This window comes from Plectropomus leopardus, chromosome 13 (genome assembly GCF_008729295.1).
Source record: "Plectropomus leopardus isolate mb chromosome 13, YSFRI_Pleo_2.0, whole genome shotgun sequence".
NCBI lineage: Eukaryota > Metazoa > Chordata > Actinopteri > Perciformes > Serranidae > Plectropomus > Plectropomus leopardus.
Window position 1 is genome coordinate 18,536,685 of NC_056475.1, and position 20,717 is coordinate 18,557,401.

Consider the following 20,717-nt stretch of genomic DNA (forward strand, 5'->3'; position numbering starts at 1 on the left):
ATGTAAACAAACCTCATACTGGAGATGTAACCACCACTTCAAAGACGGACACTGACCTTCCTAAACTTACAATGTTACTTTTTAAACAGAAAAAAACATGTTTTGTATTGCGATATTTACTGGAAATGACATGCAATATAGCCAGCAACAAGTAGGTTGTTATTAGCGACGGTCATTTACCAAAAACCTTCACCTCCTTAGGTGTTCTCCCTTCAGCCAGCTGCCACTTCATTTAGGTTTTTGCAGTAAAATAATAAGGCACGCTGTAAGTAATTCCTCATTTTAACTGAAGTCTTTTCGTCCATAGCAGCACCCTCATAGCGAGCGGCAGGAAAAAATAAAACAGCACGTTGAACAAAACTTCAGCTCAAAAACTGTGTCGCTCTCAGTTAGGACTCTTTTGTTGGCTTCAAATCCAAAACGTTGTCATTTTGCCACTGTTTTTTTTTTCAGATACTAACTTTGCCATGTCTCATCTACTCACCCCAGAAAACCCTTGAACTTTCTTGTCAGCAAACACAACGTGCACCACTCTTCTGTCCTCCCACCTCCACTGAAGTTTGATCTCCTTCATGCTGCCTGTGCTGGGCTCTGCAGCATATCGCACAGGGCCTATCAGACACTTCTGGCTCCATTACCCCAAATATATACAAATAATCTAATGCGCACCACTACTTTTTTAGCATGTTGTCCAAACTCACTTTCTTTTGACATTAAAGCCCAATTCTCACACTTGTTGATCTCCAGACTTGCTTTCAGTTAGTTGCTGCAGAGTTACATGATGTCCCGTTTATGAAAAATGTATCTTTCTCTTATAAGCACACTGAATAGTTAGGTCAGGTCTATGTGGCAAATGGCACAACCATCTGTTGGCCGGGAAGCAGAAAGAAAAAATAAACTCCTTCAGGAAACATCAGTTAAGCAAAAGAAAGGTCGATGATAACTTATTTTGGCGTAAATGTATATGCAAAACCACGTTAGAAAACTGTTTTGAACATTAACATATAGAAATCAAAGTCTTGATTTAACAAAAGTTGTCAATTTGACTTTCATTTTTGCTTTAATTTACATGTAAAGTATTCAGCTTTGCAGCTTTTCAGGCCACTGTAGCAACTTCTTTCTGTGTTTCAAGCAAAAAGAGAAAAAAATACAATAAAATACTGTTGAACTGGAAGCTTTTAAATACAACCGGATTATTGTTATTTTGAATTAGCCATGGATTTTGTTTTGCCTTCATTTCTGTGCATTTCTGTTTGGCAAAGTAGATTAATTTGTCCAGCTTGCTCGTCTGCGTCTTGTCTGTTCAGGCACCATGAAAACAACAGCCACCAGCGGAGACTCAAACCCAAAGGCCAACATGCCATGTGTCGGCGTGCTGCTGGTGTGAAGGGACCACACAGAGGGTTGATGATCCCTGATGAAGGCTGTGATGAAAGGACCTCCTGTCCTTTACCTCCTTCGTCTTACCATTTGCTCTGCAGCAGCCCTGTCTGCTCCCCCCTCCTCCTCCTCCTCCTCCTCCTCTCCCTCACTTCCATCACAGGGTGTCTCACCAACGTGACTTCCTCCCTCATATTTTCCTGAACCCCACCCCCACGTGAAAGCCCTGGAGTCAAGTAAAGCATCCCCACGCTGTTCTCCCCCTCCCACAAGAACTACATACACCGTGGTGACCTCTGCCTTCCCCCGTCTCCCCCCTTCCTCCGTCCTCTGTCTCTACACCCCCACCCCCCCACCCCACCCTCTTTCCTAGGTGGTCCCCCCCAGCGGTGTGTAGCTGATGCCCTGCAGTCAGGATTAACTTGATTTGTAACCTTTAAGGTTGTCCTTTCCAAGCACTTTTCCCTGTCTTCATGCGTGCATTGCGAAATTAAGGTTTAGAATAATGATTTTTTTTTAACATATGAATTGATTTTAAGCATTTCAGACTCACAGCTGGCCCTTAAAAAATAAAAAACAAACTCCTGTGACAAAATGCAGAAATGCTGAAATGATTAGTCAGTATCAGTCAGCTGACAGAGATTATTTTGATTGATTAATCAGTTTAGCCTTTAACTTAGAAAAAAATGCAGATCACTCACTAGTTTCAGCTTCTAAAAATGTGACATTTTTTTGCTTACTTTGCTTTATATCATTTTGCAATGATTGAATTCCTTTGGGATCTGGACTACTGATCAGACAAAATGAGCAATCTGGAGATGTCAGCTTGTACTCTGGAGAATTACGATGGGCATTTTTCATTGTTTGACGTGTTTTGCTGTACTTCACGATTTATGTGTTGGCTTTCCTCTTTGACTATGCAGATATTTGCAGGTTAGGATTTGGATGGGGTCATATAAATGTAGCTCAAGCCAACATACCAGTAAAATATTCACTACCATCTATCATCTATCACGATCCTGAAAAGAATACTGCCGCTGGCAGGTGAAAATGCCGTGTTGTCTTTTCAGTCTGAAATGAAGGTGATTTGTGAGTTAAGAAAATCTTTAAAGACAAAGTCTATTATTTCAAAGTGAATGGTTGGCAGGTAAATCCACTTCTGTATCTCAAATCCTGAGTTGTTTTTGTAGATGGTTTTCACACAATTGACAAAGCAAAGCACATCGCTGCACATCCAAAACTCAGTCCATTCTACTACTGTCTTTGTGCCTTTCCACAGATACTATAAAAGGCTTAGCAGACGTTTAAAGGAGAAACTGACGTAACATGTGAGAGAGAGAGCAAGAGAGAGGAGGAAACGGCTGGGAGACAGCAGTTACATCCACAAAGCTGCATTTTCTTTTTCTCCCTCAGAAAAGAGTACTGCCCTGCAGTCACAACTCACGTGATGCTGTGTGTGTGTAGCAGCAGAGGAAATGTGTGTCTACATGTGGGTGTGTGTGAGGGGGAGGGGGTTCAGAGAAGAAGAGAGAGGCACACAGATAGAGACTGCTGGCAAGCTAAAATGCCCTCTGTGCTGGAATCACCAGATGGCACTGGACGGACACAACCAGGGGTATTACCCCCCCCACACACACACACACTCATTGTATTTTCTATGCCTATTCAGGAATGTAGCACACAGTGACAAGAATAGATGCAGGTTTAAATGATGCAATCAAAACCATTTATAAAATGTGTAATAGTTACCATAAAAGCGTGTTACATGTATTGTAGAGCTATGCAGCACACACAATTTAAAGCACACAACATTAACCCATCCTGAATCTCACCCCCATAGTTACTGTTGCTAGGACGGACAAACCTAACAAAAACAAATTTGGTGATGCCCGTTCCGTTTAGTGAGTGCCGCAGTGTTTATGAGAGAGTTTCTGGGAGTCAGACAAGGACTGCACTATATGACGGGAGGACGTAATCGCTATGTTAAGTGTTGTGAGCAAGGCAAAACAACGTGAACTGAGGTTGTCATCTTAAAAATTTGTCAGAAACCATTCTCCAGTGCCTGTGTTTCTTCTAAATCTCTTTAACGTTACCACAGAAATAATGTTTTTGAGCTGAGATGAAGCTCCTCTTGATGCAGCTATACGCTAGCTAGCGTTTCTGACATTAGTGAAGTAAGACATGAAGAAACACGACAGTGTACTGTGTCCGTGAAGAGAAAGTCTGCAGCCACATCTTTTGACCATCTTTTTTGACCATCCTTTTTGTTTTTTTTGTTTTTTTTTGTTTTTGTTTTTCTTTTTAAAATTTTTAACCCTTTAACCCTCTTTCAAAAACATGGGAAGATAGCAATAAGCGATGAAAGAAGAAATGATCCAAAAACAATCAGTGGAAATAAGTGAAGGGTACGAGAAAATTACCTTAAAGTTGTTCAAAACATAACAAAACAATATAAAAAAAAAAAAGGGGGGGGGGGGGGGGGGGGGGGGGGGGTGAAAAAGAATGTTAAAAAACACAGGGCAAACAATACTTGGAAAAAAAGTGCTTAGAAAGTTAGAATAATTCTGTAACATAACTTTAAATATGTAATAAGGATCATTCTGAATAGATATTTTTGCCTCGCTATTTTCTTTTTTCCCCTATAGACATTTTCATTTTTCTTTTTTTTTTTTTGAATAATGCTAAAATGTACTAATTGACGGCAAGATGAGGAAAATTTCATACCATGTTGCAAACTGCCTTTTGTCCTGTGTTTTTGAAAAAAAAAAAAAAAAATCACACCAATCTGCTCAGATTTCAAAGGTTAAAATACTTGTGAAAGGAGTCTGAAAGCAGCACCGTGTTTCAAGCTTGCTGGAGCACAGATCGAAAAAGGGGTGGCACTTAGACAGAGACACAATACCATACAATTCTAAAAGGTGTATAATTAATACCAAGGTTATTTTTCAGGCAATATGGGTGAAGCTGTTTTAGGTATAACCTAATCTACCTACTCTTACACAATACTATGTGTCTGTTGAAACAAAATCCAGCCTCAATAATTGGTTAATTCTGCAGAGAGTCCACTAACAAGCACACTGGAAACCCTGGTTCTTCATTCACAGTGACGTAAAAATTGAAGTGAAATTAACTGAATAAATTATCACGACAGAAAAAACTTGTCTGTGTTTGCAGTATGTTAGACGGGTGTCTGGATGGGTTTCCTTGTTGTCTTTTACATTGTTGTCTGGTTTGAGATCTGAGCCACCGGCTTTGTTTGTGTTGTGCATAACAGGAAAAAGGCAGCGTCAGTGGGGAGACGGTGGAGGCAACCACTTACAAGCAAAAACAGGAAGGAACAGAGCAGCGAGGAGGAGGTGGTTCGGGGGGGTGATGGTGGCTGGGGACCCAATCAAGATCTTTGACAAACATTGTTCCACCCAAAGGCAGAAAAAAATATGAATACAGATGACATAATCGACCAAGGGGGTGCTGTTTAGGGGATGTTGTGTGTAAGAAATAATTTACCCCAAATATATCCACCTGAGTTCACAATGCAGAGGTGGCATAGAGGTTAAGAACACTTTACGAAGCACACTTTGGCCTCACAGATATAGCCCTGTTTATTCAACACTGTGACATTTAGATTAAAAATTAAACAGGATTACTTTACCTGCCACTTCTGAGCCTTCAACCACACTGCACTATGAACCGTAACTGTACCAAGATCAGCTGACTGAGCTATTCTGTGTCAGCCGTTCTCACACGCACAAACATCCCAGGCTTCAAACCTACTAGTCTAGATTAAGGATTTAAGAGTCAGTGAGTGTTGCAGTTTCGCTGGTAACCGTATGTTTAGCCAAATGGTCATCGGCAAAGAGAAACCACTTCACAAAAAATGTGCAATTAAACTAAACAAAAGGTCAATATGTGATGTCCTCTGTGTGAGTCAACGTTCTGCTGCTTCCCTCAGGATAAACTGATCCTTCTTCATTAGGAGAAACTGAGAAAAATAGTAGATGAAAAGCCCTCAATCATTCTAGTCCAAGGTCCAATGCTTCATTACTGCTAGCTCATTCAGACAACACACACACTTATGAAACATACACACATGAAACACACACATACACACAAGCCCCTGCTGGGATCATTAGAGATATTCATAGTCAGAGTGCTCCATAGCATCCAACATGCAATGACAAATTTGTGCAAGACAGCATGAAGGCCAAATATACCCTCTCTCCATGCTCGCTTTTTTTTTCATTTCACACTCACACACACACACACACACACACACACACACACACACACACAACACTACACACACACACACTCCTTCCTGTCTCTATCTTTAACTCTACTCTATTTCCCACCGACATACATCTCTGTATGTGTGTCTGTGTGAATATCTTAAAATCAGAAAAGATGTTAAAAAAAAAGTTTCCATCTCCTATTGTTTCTTCTGACATCACCACAGGCAAAACAATGCACTGTTACTTCCTGTTCCACGTGAACTTGACAATCTCTCAGCACACGGATCGGAAACACTATCTGCTGTGCAACAAATACGATGCAGTTTGTCTTTGTAAGTTTCGTTCAAGCGTACACCAGAAGAAGTGTTTACTCAGGAGTGGTAGAAAATTATTTAAAGTGAAAAATAAAAGGGTTTGGGTTCACAATACAAAAAAAAATAGCAGGTTATGGTGCTTATACAATTTTTTCACATAGGGGCAAACCCCTGAAAGCTTCAATAATGATGCTGGCTCACATTCTCAGCTGAGGATTAAGGCTCTAGTTTGGTTAGTGCTTGGTACTATAGACGTTTTTTTTCTGAGGAATCAGGTTTTGTCCATCATTTTGGCACAGTGGACGGCTCTAAATACTAATAGAGATTAGAATAATAACTTCTACTGATGAAGATTTTTAACGATTAACAGTGTCAGTTAAACAGTTAAAAATATAAATATAGTCTAATACACTGGTGGTATGAGTTATGAGCTAACACAACTAACACATCTATCAAGCAAACATTTTCAGGCTCCATCTCTTAAAATGTCATTATAACCTGCCTTCTGTTTATTTTATATCACACAAATTTGAATATTTTGGGGTTTTTTTGACTGTTAATCAGACAAGATCCCTGCTCTAGTTTTAATATTTTCTAGCATGTGACAAACTAAACAATCCATGAACCAAAAAAAAAAAAATCAAATCAACTGATTATGAAGGCAATAACAAGTTGACAGTCAAATATGCTGCAGTGCTGAGTACAAAAGCCTGTCGGACCATTTTCATTTTAAAAACATGCAAAAGTTATTCTCTAATTGAAGCCCACAATGGGTTAAAGGCATATGTGTGGGGACCGGAGGCCAGCTGATCCTGCTGGAACATCCAGTCAATGAGGCTTGACCTCTGGATGACTGCTCCGTGGCTAATGTCTGCCCTGTCTGGGACCTGAAGAGTCTCAACACTGCCCCTCTAATTCCCTCAGTACGAATTGTCTGTCTGACTGCGCTGGCACAGGACGTTTGAATATCGGGACAGATTTAAACACTGATTTAGAGATGTCAGCCTGTCCCAAAATGCATCAGGAAGAGGGACAGTTGATTCTTGCTAGCTTGCTGCTCTGACGCACACGCACGAACGGTCTGTGCTGGCAAAGGCGAAGCTTTAATATAAATGTCCCCTCAGCTGGAAATTGTTTCCAGTGCAGCTGAAAGGCTCCTTTTATTGAGCCAGTCAAACACTACCCTCCCATCCCTTATTTCTCCTACACACACACACACACACACACACACACACACCCATACTCTCTTTCTACTCAACATTTAGACTTGCAGGGAAATGCAGTTTTTTTTCTTACCTGAGAGCTTTTGTTTTACATCTATTTAAATAATATGTAGGAAAATTACAGCTTATGGAGAGTCCCCTCTACTTTGACTTTACTGGAATGACAAGGACGTTAAATCAAAAGACTGTATCAAGATCTCCCAGTTTGTCAGTGCAATTAATGCCTGCTTTAAAACTGAAATCAATAAAGTATGTGCACTAAGAACATTGATCGAGCACGTCATTTGTGAAGAATATCCATAAGTAACTTATTATCTAACAGCTACCCAACTCCCAGTCTCCATTAATGAGTCACATTAGTTCACATTACTGATTGGCCAAAAATTGTCTGAGTAGAATATTTAATGAGACTAACATGCCGCTTCACACAACTAAATCAGTTGATATTAGAAATTATACAAATGAGCCACATGTTTTTCACCACTGTTTACTGCTTTGGAAAATAAGATCTTTATACATTTCAGCAACATTAGTTTATGTATGGCTGCTCATTTCAGCTTTGCATGTAACTCTTGACCAGTCCTTAATACCAGTTTCTCTTCCTCCTTTTAGTTTCGCAATTCAACCAGCCTACAGCATCCTATGAATCTCATTTAGTACCAGCAGGGCACTACCTCATTAATTCTAACCAAAACATTGTTGTTTTTCTCGTTTTTTTAAACTTAAAGATGTATTTCACTGCTGGGAGGATGGTCTTTTAATAAAACTACCCTGTCAATGTAGTAGAAAGATGTAAATAGATGTAAATTGGTGCTACATAAAAAGAAAACAAAGGAAAAAGGCTATGGCATTCACGTTTGCTCTCCAGAGTAGAAAACCTACAACTACCAGAATGCACTGCACCAGACCAGTAAACACTCCCACTGGTCGGCGACGTACTCCAACTCGCCCCTTTGACACAATGGCGGCCAGGTGGTAACAGAGGATCACATATTTCAGTTAAACGTTAAGCTAAAACATGTTTCTGAAAACATCTGAGGCGAGGAAATAGGCAACACAGAAACAGAATCATGGTTTATTTTTGATGAGTGCTGCTTAATTTTACCGCCTGATCTCAGCATTTTCACCCTGTGCAGGAAACAGTATGATGCCTACATCCAGTTCACAAATCGTACTCGTACTGCAAGTACGCAGTGCAGCAACAGAATCTTGGATTATATTTGATCAGCTCTATGTGATTTTACAGTCTGGACAGAGAGTTTGGTCTGAGTTTCGAGAAAGAAAGAGAGAGGGACAGGTTTATTTCTTGATCTACTTCTATAAACTTTGTGTCTAAAGAGGTGGTGGGCAATACAAAAATGCAGAAGTACAGCCTGCTCAAGCAACAGTCACGAGAGCAAGCGAAACATCGCCGGATGACAAGTTTTGCATCATTCAGTGATATTTCCACATAGGGGAGAAGGGAGATCTAGGTACTGGTTAGATGGAAGGAAGTTTACCACATACTATCCTTACAGTTGTGATAGAAAACTGGTTAGAAATCAGCAAAGTATTGCTTTAAGATTCAGTAAAACACCAAAAGGGGCAATGGAACTTTTTGAGTTTTTTTTTTTTTTTTTTCAAACAAAAAGAAATTTGCATTTTGATTTAATAATTATATTAACAATTAATTGAATAAATACAGTTTTAACAAATAAATAAAAAGGTGGAGAATTTCACTGGGTCTCTTGTGGCTTGTCAGACTTAACTGAGAGATATAAGGAACCAGTGGCACAGAGTAACATCACTATTACGTGCAAATAATTGCCTCTGGATGCACCTCTAGTTTGTACTGTTCTCTGTTGCAAAAGTGAACTGGAGTGGGTGTTACCCAACAGCAAACAGGTCACACTTAGCAGGAAGAACAGGTTGTGCTTTAGTTGTTTTCCTCTATGCAAATGTGTGCAGGCATGAACAAAACAAAAACACACATACTTCGAAAGTGGCTGCAGGCTCACAGATTCTTGTTAGGACTTTGTCGTCTTGGCGCCATCTGAGTGCTCGCTTATTACTCATACTTACACCCACTGATTTATGTCATGCTCTGACTCTGTAACACTTGGCATAAAACTAAAGACTGTCCTTATTTTACTTCTGTCCTGAGGTGTCCAGCATGTACAGAGCTGTTTTTGCAAGAGCTCAGTGCTGAGGAATCAGTAATTAGCACTGCTAATTTGGTGTAAATTACATTGCTATCACTTCCTCTGTGATGTTCATATTCAAGGACATGAAGACATGCAGCATACAAGTGCCTATTCACTGTCAAGAGAGATCAGGACCGGAATCAATACACCAAAAGTTTCCTCTTGAACCAAGACCCCGGGAGCCCCCAAGACGGTGAAGTAGTTGAACACATTCCTCAGCCTGAGCAAAGCCATACCTGCCAACACTGACTGCTGAAAAGAGGTGGATTTTCCAGCAGAATAAGCCCTTATCCCAACACGCACACACCAACTTTTTTTTTAGAAACCCTCTGGGTTACTCACAGAACTATTCAGTCTTCTAGCTGGGCTGATCCGAAATACAAACTGACAACAAAGGAGATAGGGTCTCGCTTTCAAGCCTGGTGAGTGAAATCTAAGAGCTGGCTTCATCCTGAAGACTTCATCTTGGTGGTGTGATTTAAATTTGCTTTGTGCAATGTGTCTCTAGCTTAAATTATCATGAGCATTAAAGCAAGCAAAAACCTCTTAACTCCAGTTTTAAATGAGTTATCAAAAGCAGACATCCATATTAACAGACATGCATCCGATAACCCAGGTTACCACACATGGCTACCCTGAGCTTTACGTTTGCCCCACAGACAATATACACACGAAGAATTCCCACTTGTGGTTGTAGGCCTCTACCACCCAGTCAAGATGCAGTTCACATCCATGTCTGTCCAGACTCTTATGTAGCCATGACAGTTGGCAGTGGAGGAGAAGTTGATTGTTTATTTTTAGTGCAGGGCCACCCAGACCTTTACAATCCTTCCCATGGACAACATTAGTAGGCTATGCTGTTTTATGTTGTTATCACCTGCATGCATGATAGGTTGTTACTGTCTTGTTTTTTACTCAGATGTGGACTGCAGAAAGAAGTGGAAGTACTTGCAGGACAAGTTCATATGAAAAGTTGATTTGAGAGGTAGGCAGTGAGAGGAAGTGGTGCTTCAGGCTTGCTCTTAGTTTCTTGAAGTGCTTTGTGAAAGAAAAGCCAACAACTTCAAACATGCCCCAAACAAGTAAGTCGGTCCAGACCTTAAATCCAACCAAGTAAAAACTCATGTCTCAAAACGTCTTGTCTCCATTAGCTGTATTCTACCCAGCTAGGGCTAGCGTGGTTTTATTTGTATTTCGGTTTTATTTCCTGTAACTCTCTGGTTGCTTATTAACCTCGGCTTGGGCCTGGTTAAGATGTAAGTGCTTAACCCTTCAAAACCTGAACAGATGAGTTAGATTTCTTTCTAAAATATGGGAGAACAACACGACTTGGCAAGAAATGTCCCACAAATTGCAAGAAACTGTATGTGACATGACAATTACCTAAAAATTGTTTTTAAAAATAAGGGGGTTATTAGAAAATTATCCAAAAAATAGAAAAAAAAAACACAAAACTATAATTATTAATAATGTAATATTTTAAATTATGTTACAGAAAAAAAAATAAATAAAATATATCAAATAAATATGAATTTTTAGGTCATTTTCTTGTTTGTTTGTTTTACTTTTTATTTATTAAGTTATTTCCTGCTAATTTTTGAGCCATGTCTTGATAAGTAAGTTGAGAGAAATCAAACCGATCTGCTTAAGTTTCAAAGGGTTAAAGTAATGTTAGTGTGCAACTTAGTAAAACCTTGTATAATCCTTACAAAGGGGTAAGAGTGGGAGCGAGGCACCAAATGAGCAGGCAGTAGTCAATCTGTGACTCCTCTCACCCCTGTCCCTACTGTCCCCTCTACCTTTGCCTTAACTGGATGTCCAGTTCCAGAGAAAAGCTATGTCTACTTTGGAAAAGCCCCAAAATGATGATGAGCTTTACTTTCTGAGCCTTTTGGGGACTTATAGGAGGTTGTCTCTGCATGAGGTACGAAGATATGAAGTAGAGTAATGCACGCGTGCACTCACACTCACACACACACACACACACACACACACACAGCTATTCATTCCCTCTTAATGTTCCACACACTGAGTATTTTTGGAACCTTTCTCTGTTATCTGATTCACAGTTAATGAATTTCAGTTTATTAAAAAATACTGTTGCATGTATTAATATTTTGTACCTCATTCATGTTAATTGCGGTTGTTTTGTTTTCCTTCTCTTGGCTGCTTATTACTTTTTCTGTGTTTTCTCAATGATAATAACTCAGTTTACAGTTGCACTGTTGTAATAGCAAAATAAATGCTATGAAATGAGTTGCCAGAACCCCGAAAGTGCTCTTCAACACTCCCCTTGCCCTTGACAGCCAGTAGTAGACCAGCTTCCCCGTCTAGGTTCTGCCTAGGGTACAGTCACGTCATGAGGCATTGCAGGGGAAATGCCTCATTAGCGCCAAAGACATGACAAAGCATTGGCCCTCGATGTTGGGCACCAAGAAGAGCTGCGTCCTCTGGGAAGTCAAGACCTCCTTTGCAGTGAAGAGCTCTTCTAAATGTAGAGGCAGCGAATATGCCACCATCAATACTTTTGCCATATGTTGCAACATCCACCACAACGAAATGGTAGCAGGCATCTGCCACAGTGGAGAGTGGCCCTCTATAATTGCATTAAAGGGATCTGCTGGAGGCAGGGGCCTCATGCTTTCTATGGAAGGCCCAAATTCAGATGAAGAAATCCCACAGCCGCTGTGATTACTCTCCATCTATCCTTCTCGGGTGAGGGCACGCACTCCCCCACTAGGTTTTTCTAGATGGAGTTTTGTTAAAAACGGTGAAAAAAGTTAACTATTCCTCCCTATGAACAAGATCTTTTTAGTTTAATACAAAACTAGTAACCATTTAATCTGAGCAAGAGTAGTAAATGGGTATATTTTTGTCTGACTCAGTTCATTGCAGCAGGTACCTGAGGTATTTCAACATGTATAAAAATAGAAACTAACAATATAATTATTTGTATATTATACTGTGTTCACCCATTGAAAATGCCATTGAATATTCCTGCACTTTTCTTAAGATTTTCTTAAAGAATATTGTTTTCAAGAAATGTTATTTGTTATTTTTTGTTTAATGTTTTACAGGATAATGTGTAAAGTGCAACACATTTCAGTGGCATTTGACTTGCAATTTATTATTGAAAAATGTGATCAAGCATTTCAAATGGCAGTACTTCTCAGATAATGTTTAAATGTATTACTATGCTACATTTTTACTGTTTTCCGATTGTTTTTCCGTTCTTTTAGACTAGTCGACTAAATTTAGGTATCTGTTTAAACATCAGGAAAAAATTGTTCTAAAAGAACCCAACTGATCAGTAAAAGACACAGCACCTGCAAGTATGAAAATCCAAAATCTCATAGCTGTCAATCTACAAAAAGGGTAATAGTTATTGCCGCCTAAAAATTTGATATTCCGGATATTTTTAACCACCAAGAGCAATATGACTCCCATAGAGGAAACATGCAGTTATAGAGAATATTATGAATAACTGATCAGCTGAAAAAGACATGACAGGGTGTTGACAGGTACAGTAGGAATCATTATTCATAGAGGACATCGCACAGGAAGCACATGCACAGACACATGCCACACTGAAAAATACACATACAAACATGAGCAAATCAACAGTTACATAAGCAATCAATGGATGAGAGGTTCTCAATAGGACTTCCTGTTGGTGTTGCAGACATATATCAATACAGTTGAATTAATTCTACACAGTTGCAGAGGACTGCTGGACATACACACTGACAAAAGCTTTGCTAATACCAGCTACTGTCGAAACAATAACAAAACACTTTGCAATCCTTCTTAGGGAGACAGAGCACAGTCTTACAGCTAATCAAAATATAACAACTAATTCCTCTGTTATTGTTTACCGACTCAGTGCAAAGTAAAACCATTAATAACTAAATACTAAGCTCCTGCATTGCACATCTGTCAGTGTTTGAACTCTGTGTCGTCAATTTCCTGAAATCCTTGAAATGAATATGAATCGAGCACAACTCCTGCACCTTCAGAGCTGCTGTCAGAACTTTCTGTGGCGCTCCAAGGCCTGCATGTGACAATGTCAGAGTCGATATATCAGCGCCTGCACCCAGGCGGGATGATGTAATCCTGATCTGTGACTCAGGCTTGCAACACATGGCATCGGCAAGCACACACATATTCACCGACATGCTTCATCCAACTGCCAGGATTCAATAGTGTTATTTCTCCCTCTGAATGTGTCAATCAAAGCCCTGTCAGCAGCTCTCTCTGCCCGAGGCTGAAAACCGCCTGCGGACCTTTCCCCGTCTCTAGCTTCTCAGTGTCAGTGCTGAGCCAAGCTCGAGTGGGAAGGGGACAGGGAGCGATGTTTTCAGCAACAAGGATTCCCCACCCCATCGTTCTTTCATCCGACACACCACTGACCTCCGACCCTAACCTTTGACTCCTTTGTGTGTGTGTGTGTGTGTATCTGAGTGTGCCAAAAAGGGAACTTTTTAACAATCCCGGAAAAAACTGTAGACAGCTTTCAAAGCATCAACATTATAATTAGCCACACAGAAAGTAACACTATCTAGTTACTAACTTTTAGACATATACCGATAAAGTAATGTACAAAATCCACTCTTCTGGATAGCTACGTTATAATGATCATACAGATATATTTCTCAGTGGTCTTTTTGCTAAAATACAACCAGAAAATAAAGAAAATATGTATACAGTATTAAAAACCGCAATATTTCAGAATAAAACAACTTCAACAGGCTAAAGTTCCAAGGATTTAGTGTGACCTCCCTTTCCATTTAAACTCTCTTTGGCAAACAATATGAGTTTTACAATGCTAATCTTCTGGTGTATTTACATCAGGCTGCATTCACGACATGTCCAAAGCTCAATATTGATTGTTTGTATGATTCCATGTTTCACAATAAATTTTGACTTCAGTCTGAAGAAGCCATTTTTGGTGTTTTAATACATGGTACATGTTTACTTGTGTTCTTGTGTACTTTGTTTGTATCTTCATACAGCGACTGATAAATAAATACATAAATAAAGTAACATCATTAGATATAGATTCGTATACATGAATCTTGCTGAGTTTTGGTCTTTTATAATAGTAAAATGAATATCGAGGGTTGGACTACTTGCTGGATAAAACAAGTGATTCAAAGGCCCTGACACACCAAGCCAACGGTCGGCTAATGATCAAAGTTAGACTGTTCGTGAGTGTCCGTCACTTTAGTTGCTACCAAGTGTCCCCCATCATTGGCCCTCCTTGGCTTTATTTCCACTGATTCAGCATGTTGAATCAGCGTTGGCTACTGCGAAGCCCATCGGTGAATAAAATCACTCAGATTGGCAGTTCAGCTCAGCGCACAAGAAGAGAAACGGACTGCAGTAATGCCAACAAACATCTAAAATTAAGAGGGAGTGAGAATGAAACACACTTATTATATTTGGCTAGACTGTTTTTCTTTAGCCATTGAGCTCTTTAGTAGAAATGTTTCCTGATGGTTTGTGTTATTGTTGAGTAGCCCACGGTAAATGTCATTTGTTCTTCAACACTGGATTTTGTTGTGGTAATGTGCTAATTGGCTATTTAGCATAAAGACAGTCTTCCTGTTTCCCTTTTTGAAAGTCGATGACAAACGTCCATCCTCAGCTGGTATAGAGGGGTATTTTCTTTCACGCAGACACAGAACCTACGTACGTGCTGGTTGGCCATCAGTTGTAGTCTTTTTGGCCAACACACAGGCAACATGAGGCAACGCAGCAGGGTGATTTTGTCGCTGCTTGCTCTCTGATGTCAGTTTGGTGTGTCTGGGCCTTAACACACCTCCTTGGGCTTTAGGAATTTGTGACAGGCAATTTTTTAAACCATTTTCTGACATTTTACAGACTAAATAATAATCGAGAACATAATCATCGATAATCAACATAAGCATCTGTTGCAGCCCTAAATAACAACCAACAAAGTCCCAATGTTTATTATAACTAAGTTTAATTGTACTAACTTTATTAACAATGTTCCCATCAAAGGACGCCAGCAGCATTTCCCAACAATAATATTAAACCAGAGCTCATATGGTGAAGCTGCTGTTAGGCTAAATTATTGAATGAGTAAAGGTCTAAGGACTGAAATAATATTAATAAACTGGGTGCAAATGATTTTTTGTCCCCACTCATTTAAGAGTTAGCAATCATGCATACTTAGTGTGCAAGAAAATTCCTAAATAATTTCACTTGACATTTGAAGGGTTAATACGCTCTATCGTACCTCCTGGTCTGGGTGAGCACAAGGGCTGTTACTGCCACCTCCAACACAAATTAACACATACTCACCACTGCACAAATGACAGGGTGTTTGAATACTACCCACTGAGTGTGTATGAATGTTTAAGTGTTTTTGCAGTGTTTATTTCTTCATCTCGTATCAGGATCGGGATGTGTGCCTGCACGCCTTCAGCAAGTACATCCGACCATGAGGAGTGACCACGCAGTCATCTTGTTACCACTTCCGCCTTTGGCTTCATTAATGGATAACAAATGATTTATTAATGTTTTATACATCAGTTTGAAGAACAAAGACAGTTCTTGTTACTGAAACTTAAAACAATGAAGAAAATTGCTGTGTAAGAATTATTAAAAATGAATTTTGATTTTAGAAAACACCTGAAACTAATGGAACGGTTTACAAAGTCCATCACAAGTTCCCAAAGTCAATCAGGATATAGACAAATGACTTGTTTCATCTGACCAACAGTCTGAAACCACAAAATAGTCAGTCTATTAAAAACTATTATCTGCAATTATTTACATTTGAGAATGCTGGAGCCATTTTATTTCTTTATTTATTTAATTTCTATGCTTAAAAAAAGTTGCTTTTCAATTAAATAATGTTTTTAAATACTCCGATACATGGACATAGATTTAAAGGTCTGGAAACGGGCTAATTTCTGAACTGCTCTCACAGTAAAGTGTTACCGTTTTGTATTTTCCCTTGTGTGTGTGTGTGTGTGTACCTGTATCTCTCTATCTTGTCTGCCGTGCTGGGACATATCAAAAGCTGTGTTTGAAACTCACTCTGCTCCGTGGGATTGTCAGATTTTTTTGTGGAGTGTATTTATTCAGCGTATCTTATCTGAGCTGAGGTTCTTTATTCATCTCCTGCTTCTGTACTGCTCTCTCTGTTGTCTATTCGTGGTAACAAACACACACATACCTGCAGTGCACCCCGACACAATCCCTCCACATTCTCACACGGGCAGACCTCCGATTCAAGCGTCCCGCTGTTGCCATGGGGATCATTTCAGCCTTGTCAGCACTTCTGAGGTTTTGCCTGGAGCGACGGTAATTTGCTCCCCTCCCCATCCTTCACTCTTCCTATCCCTCCACCCCTCCTCCCTTTCTCCTTTCCAAGACGGGGAAAAAAATCCCATCCTTCATTCTCAAGAGGCATGACTATTTCTTCTCCTATTCTTCCTCTCAGATTCATTCACCCACAATGTTTGGCACCGGCAATCTCCTCTCCTCCTACTCTCCCTCCCACTCTACACAGCCTTTATAAGAGTGTGTGCATACACTTGCTCCTTCCCCAGACGGAGAGAGAGTTGGGAGGAGAACGAAGAGGGCATCTGCTGCTGATTTCAACCACACAGGATGCGATAAATGCAAACATTTCCTTGGAGAACACAAGCAGCTAGTTTGATGTATAGATTGAGCTAAATAGCAAAAGGAAGCAATCGCTCTTAAGATTTTCACTGAAACGTCTCGCTTATGTGCAGAATTTGACCTTTATGTTTCTGCTGCAGGCATGTTAATAACGTGAGTGTGACGACAGCATCTCTGACAGGAATAAAATCCATTTTAAAACAATGCTTGAGAGCTGGCAGTTGGAAAAATATCATTATTTCACCGTTGAACTTTATGCCCGGCACTGGCGATAAATGATGCGATAATAATGTGATACTTCCCCCACGGGGAAATTATCACAGTGCAAATCAGGCTGAGCCATAAACCAGCTGGCGGGGATTCAGTGTGTTGCTTAAGGACACTTCAGCAGGGAGGCTGGAGGCTTGAACCAAAGTTCTCTAGCTGAAAAAACACTATTAGGACTGTAAACTGACCCATAACACTGTGACTGAAGTTCATATGAAGCCTCACACATCCACACAGATGGTGACATAACGTAAGACCTTCTATGAACGTTATTTAGATTTAGCTACCATAAATAAGGGTTAGCAGTGGACAGATTTGGCTCATGATTATGTCCATAATCCATGGAAATTCCTTGCGATGTGCTATACTTAGATGCTTTAGCTTTGACTGGACATATACACAGAGGCCCGCTCACCTCTTACTTCCTCATAGTATTATCCCAACAACATAATGGACCTGCTGTTCAGGGGATCAGCTGAACTTGGACGCAGGAGGCACAGCTGGGTTAGCTGATCTCTGCGTGGAGGCACACATTACGTGGTTTATCCTGTCTATAGATAGACCTGGAAGTATTCTTAAAGCCACTACGCACAAGCAGCAAAGATGATAGGCATAAACCTGCCAGACAGAGAGGAAATATCATGTCTAAGACTGGGTGAGCCCAACTAAACGCATTTTATACGCCTTTTAATATGTGGGATGGCTTACCCACGAGATGCTGACATAAATCTTTTTGATGAGAGTTCGTAACACACACACAGTCAGTAAGCAAGTGTAAAATAAGTCATAAGAGGATAGTGTCTTGTGAGGGTGGGGATAAGCTGATAAAGGCACCTGATGATGGCCACAGACTTAAGGTTACAGTTTAGCCTCCTAAAGCACCACTACATCAGTTGGTGTGACATGATGGGGTTGTTGCAGCGATGCAATTACCAGTCGTCGTGCACTCCAGACAAGCAGCCACCTTTCCATTAAACAGCTATACTATCTGAGATGCAGCAAAATGTCTAACATAAAATATACAAAGAAAACAGATATGATTAAGAGCTTGGCGGATTGATTTGAGAGGAAGTTTTGGATGACATGCCCATATGACCAAACTGGAAATCCCTGTTTGACTCCAATACAAACACACCTAACTAAAATAAAAATTCAACGTATGCGTTCCTTTAGAAATACGGATGTATGATGTCTGCTTCCATTCACTTCCATACAATATGAAAATAAATAACTGGGCTTTTCAAACTTGCTTGAGTCATGGGATCTGTCACAGTGTGCATCAAGACTGCAACTGTATTCATTACTGACCAAACTGTATGTTGTGTTTCCAATTTCTTAGATTTAATCAATAAAGAATCTGAAATACATAAATACATTTTGTCAAAAACTCAAACGTATCCCATGTAATCGCTATATAAAACAGAGAGAAGTGGCATATTCTTACATTTCAAAAATCAGAACCAGCTAATGTTGTTTATAATAAAAATAAAAATCTATCCATCAATACTTAGAATTTGGGACATAACAAACTCCAACACAAAACTTTATTTAAATGCCTTTAGAAAATGTTAAATCAAACTGAAATGCTCAACATCATATACAGCAAGTTCCCAGCAACTTCTTTTTTTGTTAGGTCAAGTGAAAATTTAAATTAAAAATGAATAAATAAAAATAGCTCCCTGAGTTTTTACAAAGTAAAAATGTCTCAGTGCTATCAGCGATCATAGAAACAAAATGCCAATACAGATAATCGGCAAAATGTCAAATATCGGCCCAAATAATCGTCCAGGCCGATAATCTGTGGACCCTTAATAATTATGATAGCAATAACTTTATTAAGGACACAGAAAAAGGTACATAATGTACTACATAAAAGCAGACAATAGTCTATGTACAAAACACAATTAAAGAAAAAAACAGGAAATACACAACACTACATTACGCAAGTTTATATGACAAATACCAAATTCACGCAACTGCTCCCACAAACAAATTGGAGTAGCAGTGGCTCCACAGTCTGGATGACTGTGACTTTCAATACTTGAGTAAATTTAATAGCATAAAATTACTTCTGATTCTTACCTAAAGTAAATATCAAATACTTTATTGTTATTGGTGACTTTAACTTCTACCAAAGTAGAAGAATCTGGCATGATATCTGCACTTTTACTCAAGTATGGCTTTAAGATACTTCATCCACCACTGCTGATGAGAATTAAGTAAAACATGCAGTTTTCTCTCCAAGGTGTACTGCAGATCCACAAACCCAACTCTGGTAGGAGAGTGTTGCCTGGAGTTCATAACTGAAATACCAAACAGGAACTACACAGTGATGTCCTCAAATCAAACTAATGACACCAGCACTCTTTGACGCTCAAACGCTGCTCTCATTTGGTCTTTTTGTGCGGAAAACCTTGCGGAAATGAATGGATGTGAATGGTTAAGTGTGAAAAGCTGTAAATTCTCTCACCATGTCCGCTGGGGTGCTGCCCGTCATGGTGAAGGTTTTCCCGGTCCTCGGAGGGGGTTCACACTCACTCACACAACACAAGGACACAAATATCCCCTCTTTTCGTCCCCCCTGTCAGGGCTCAAACACACGTCGTTGTTTGGGGTTAAAAGCAGGAAACAACGGTGTATTTCCCCGGTGACTTTTCTCTCTCCACAGTCACAACACTGAGGTAGACGAGACGTGTTACGACGCTTCTTCCTCTCTATTGCACAATCATTTCGTTGATCATTTTCCACACAAACTGGGAAATTTCGAGGTGTAGTTAATGTTAGCGGGATAAGCTGTCGACCCGAGGGCCTCCTCCGACCCTCCAAACATCAAGAATATCCTGCTTTAGAAAAGGTGCCTACGCCATGCGAAAAACCCAATACTGCTGGCACATCCGGACACGGACCTTTTTCTCTGTTGTTGAAAAAGAACAAAAAATATCCGCAAGGTTACCGTCCTGCGATAAACTCACACACTTCCGCGCGCTGGTACAAAAACGGTGAAATTTGTCCGTCCCTCGCTTTACAGCGGGAATTTGTGAGGATTGTTGTTAATGTTGCAGACTGCGCTGTTTTACCTTTGCGACCCGTTCAGCTGTCACCCTACCTCTGAGAGCGACGCCAAGCTGCTAACGGAAACGGACGCGGGACTTCCGGTTGAGTTTTTCCAAATAAAACAGCTTAAATCTTCACTGTTGGCATGCACGACTTCTGTTTTTTTTTATTTTTTTTTTTATTTTAGCCTCAAATTTAATGTCATTGCACAGAATAGCCTACACAAGAAAAGTTACTTGGACAATGAAATATTGTTTAGCATCTTTATAGAATATAGCCTACAGTAGCTATACATAAGCATTAGTTGCAGCCCTAAATAACAACCAACAAACTCCCAATGTTTATTATAACTAAGTTTAATTGTACTTTAACTTTATTAACAATGTTCCCATCAAAGGACACCAGCAG

At 39.8% G+C, this 20,717-nt stretch overlaps 1 protein-coding gene across 1 annotated transcript in view; it reads right to left on the reverse strand.

Annotated features, from left to right (window-relative positions):
• Positions 1-20,361, reverse strand: part of ubl3a (ubiquitin-like 3a) — a 44,912-nt gene extending 24,551 nt beyond the window's left edge. Inside the window, exon 1 of the mRNA XM_042499178.1 lies at positions 19,726-20,361. Coding sequence (XP_042355112.1) covers positions 19,726-19,752 — 27 coding nt within the window. The 5' untranslated portion in view covers positions 19,753-20,361. The remainder of the gene's footprint in view (positions 1-19,725) is intronic.
• Between the last annotated feature and the right edge of the window lie 356 nt (positions 20,362-20,717).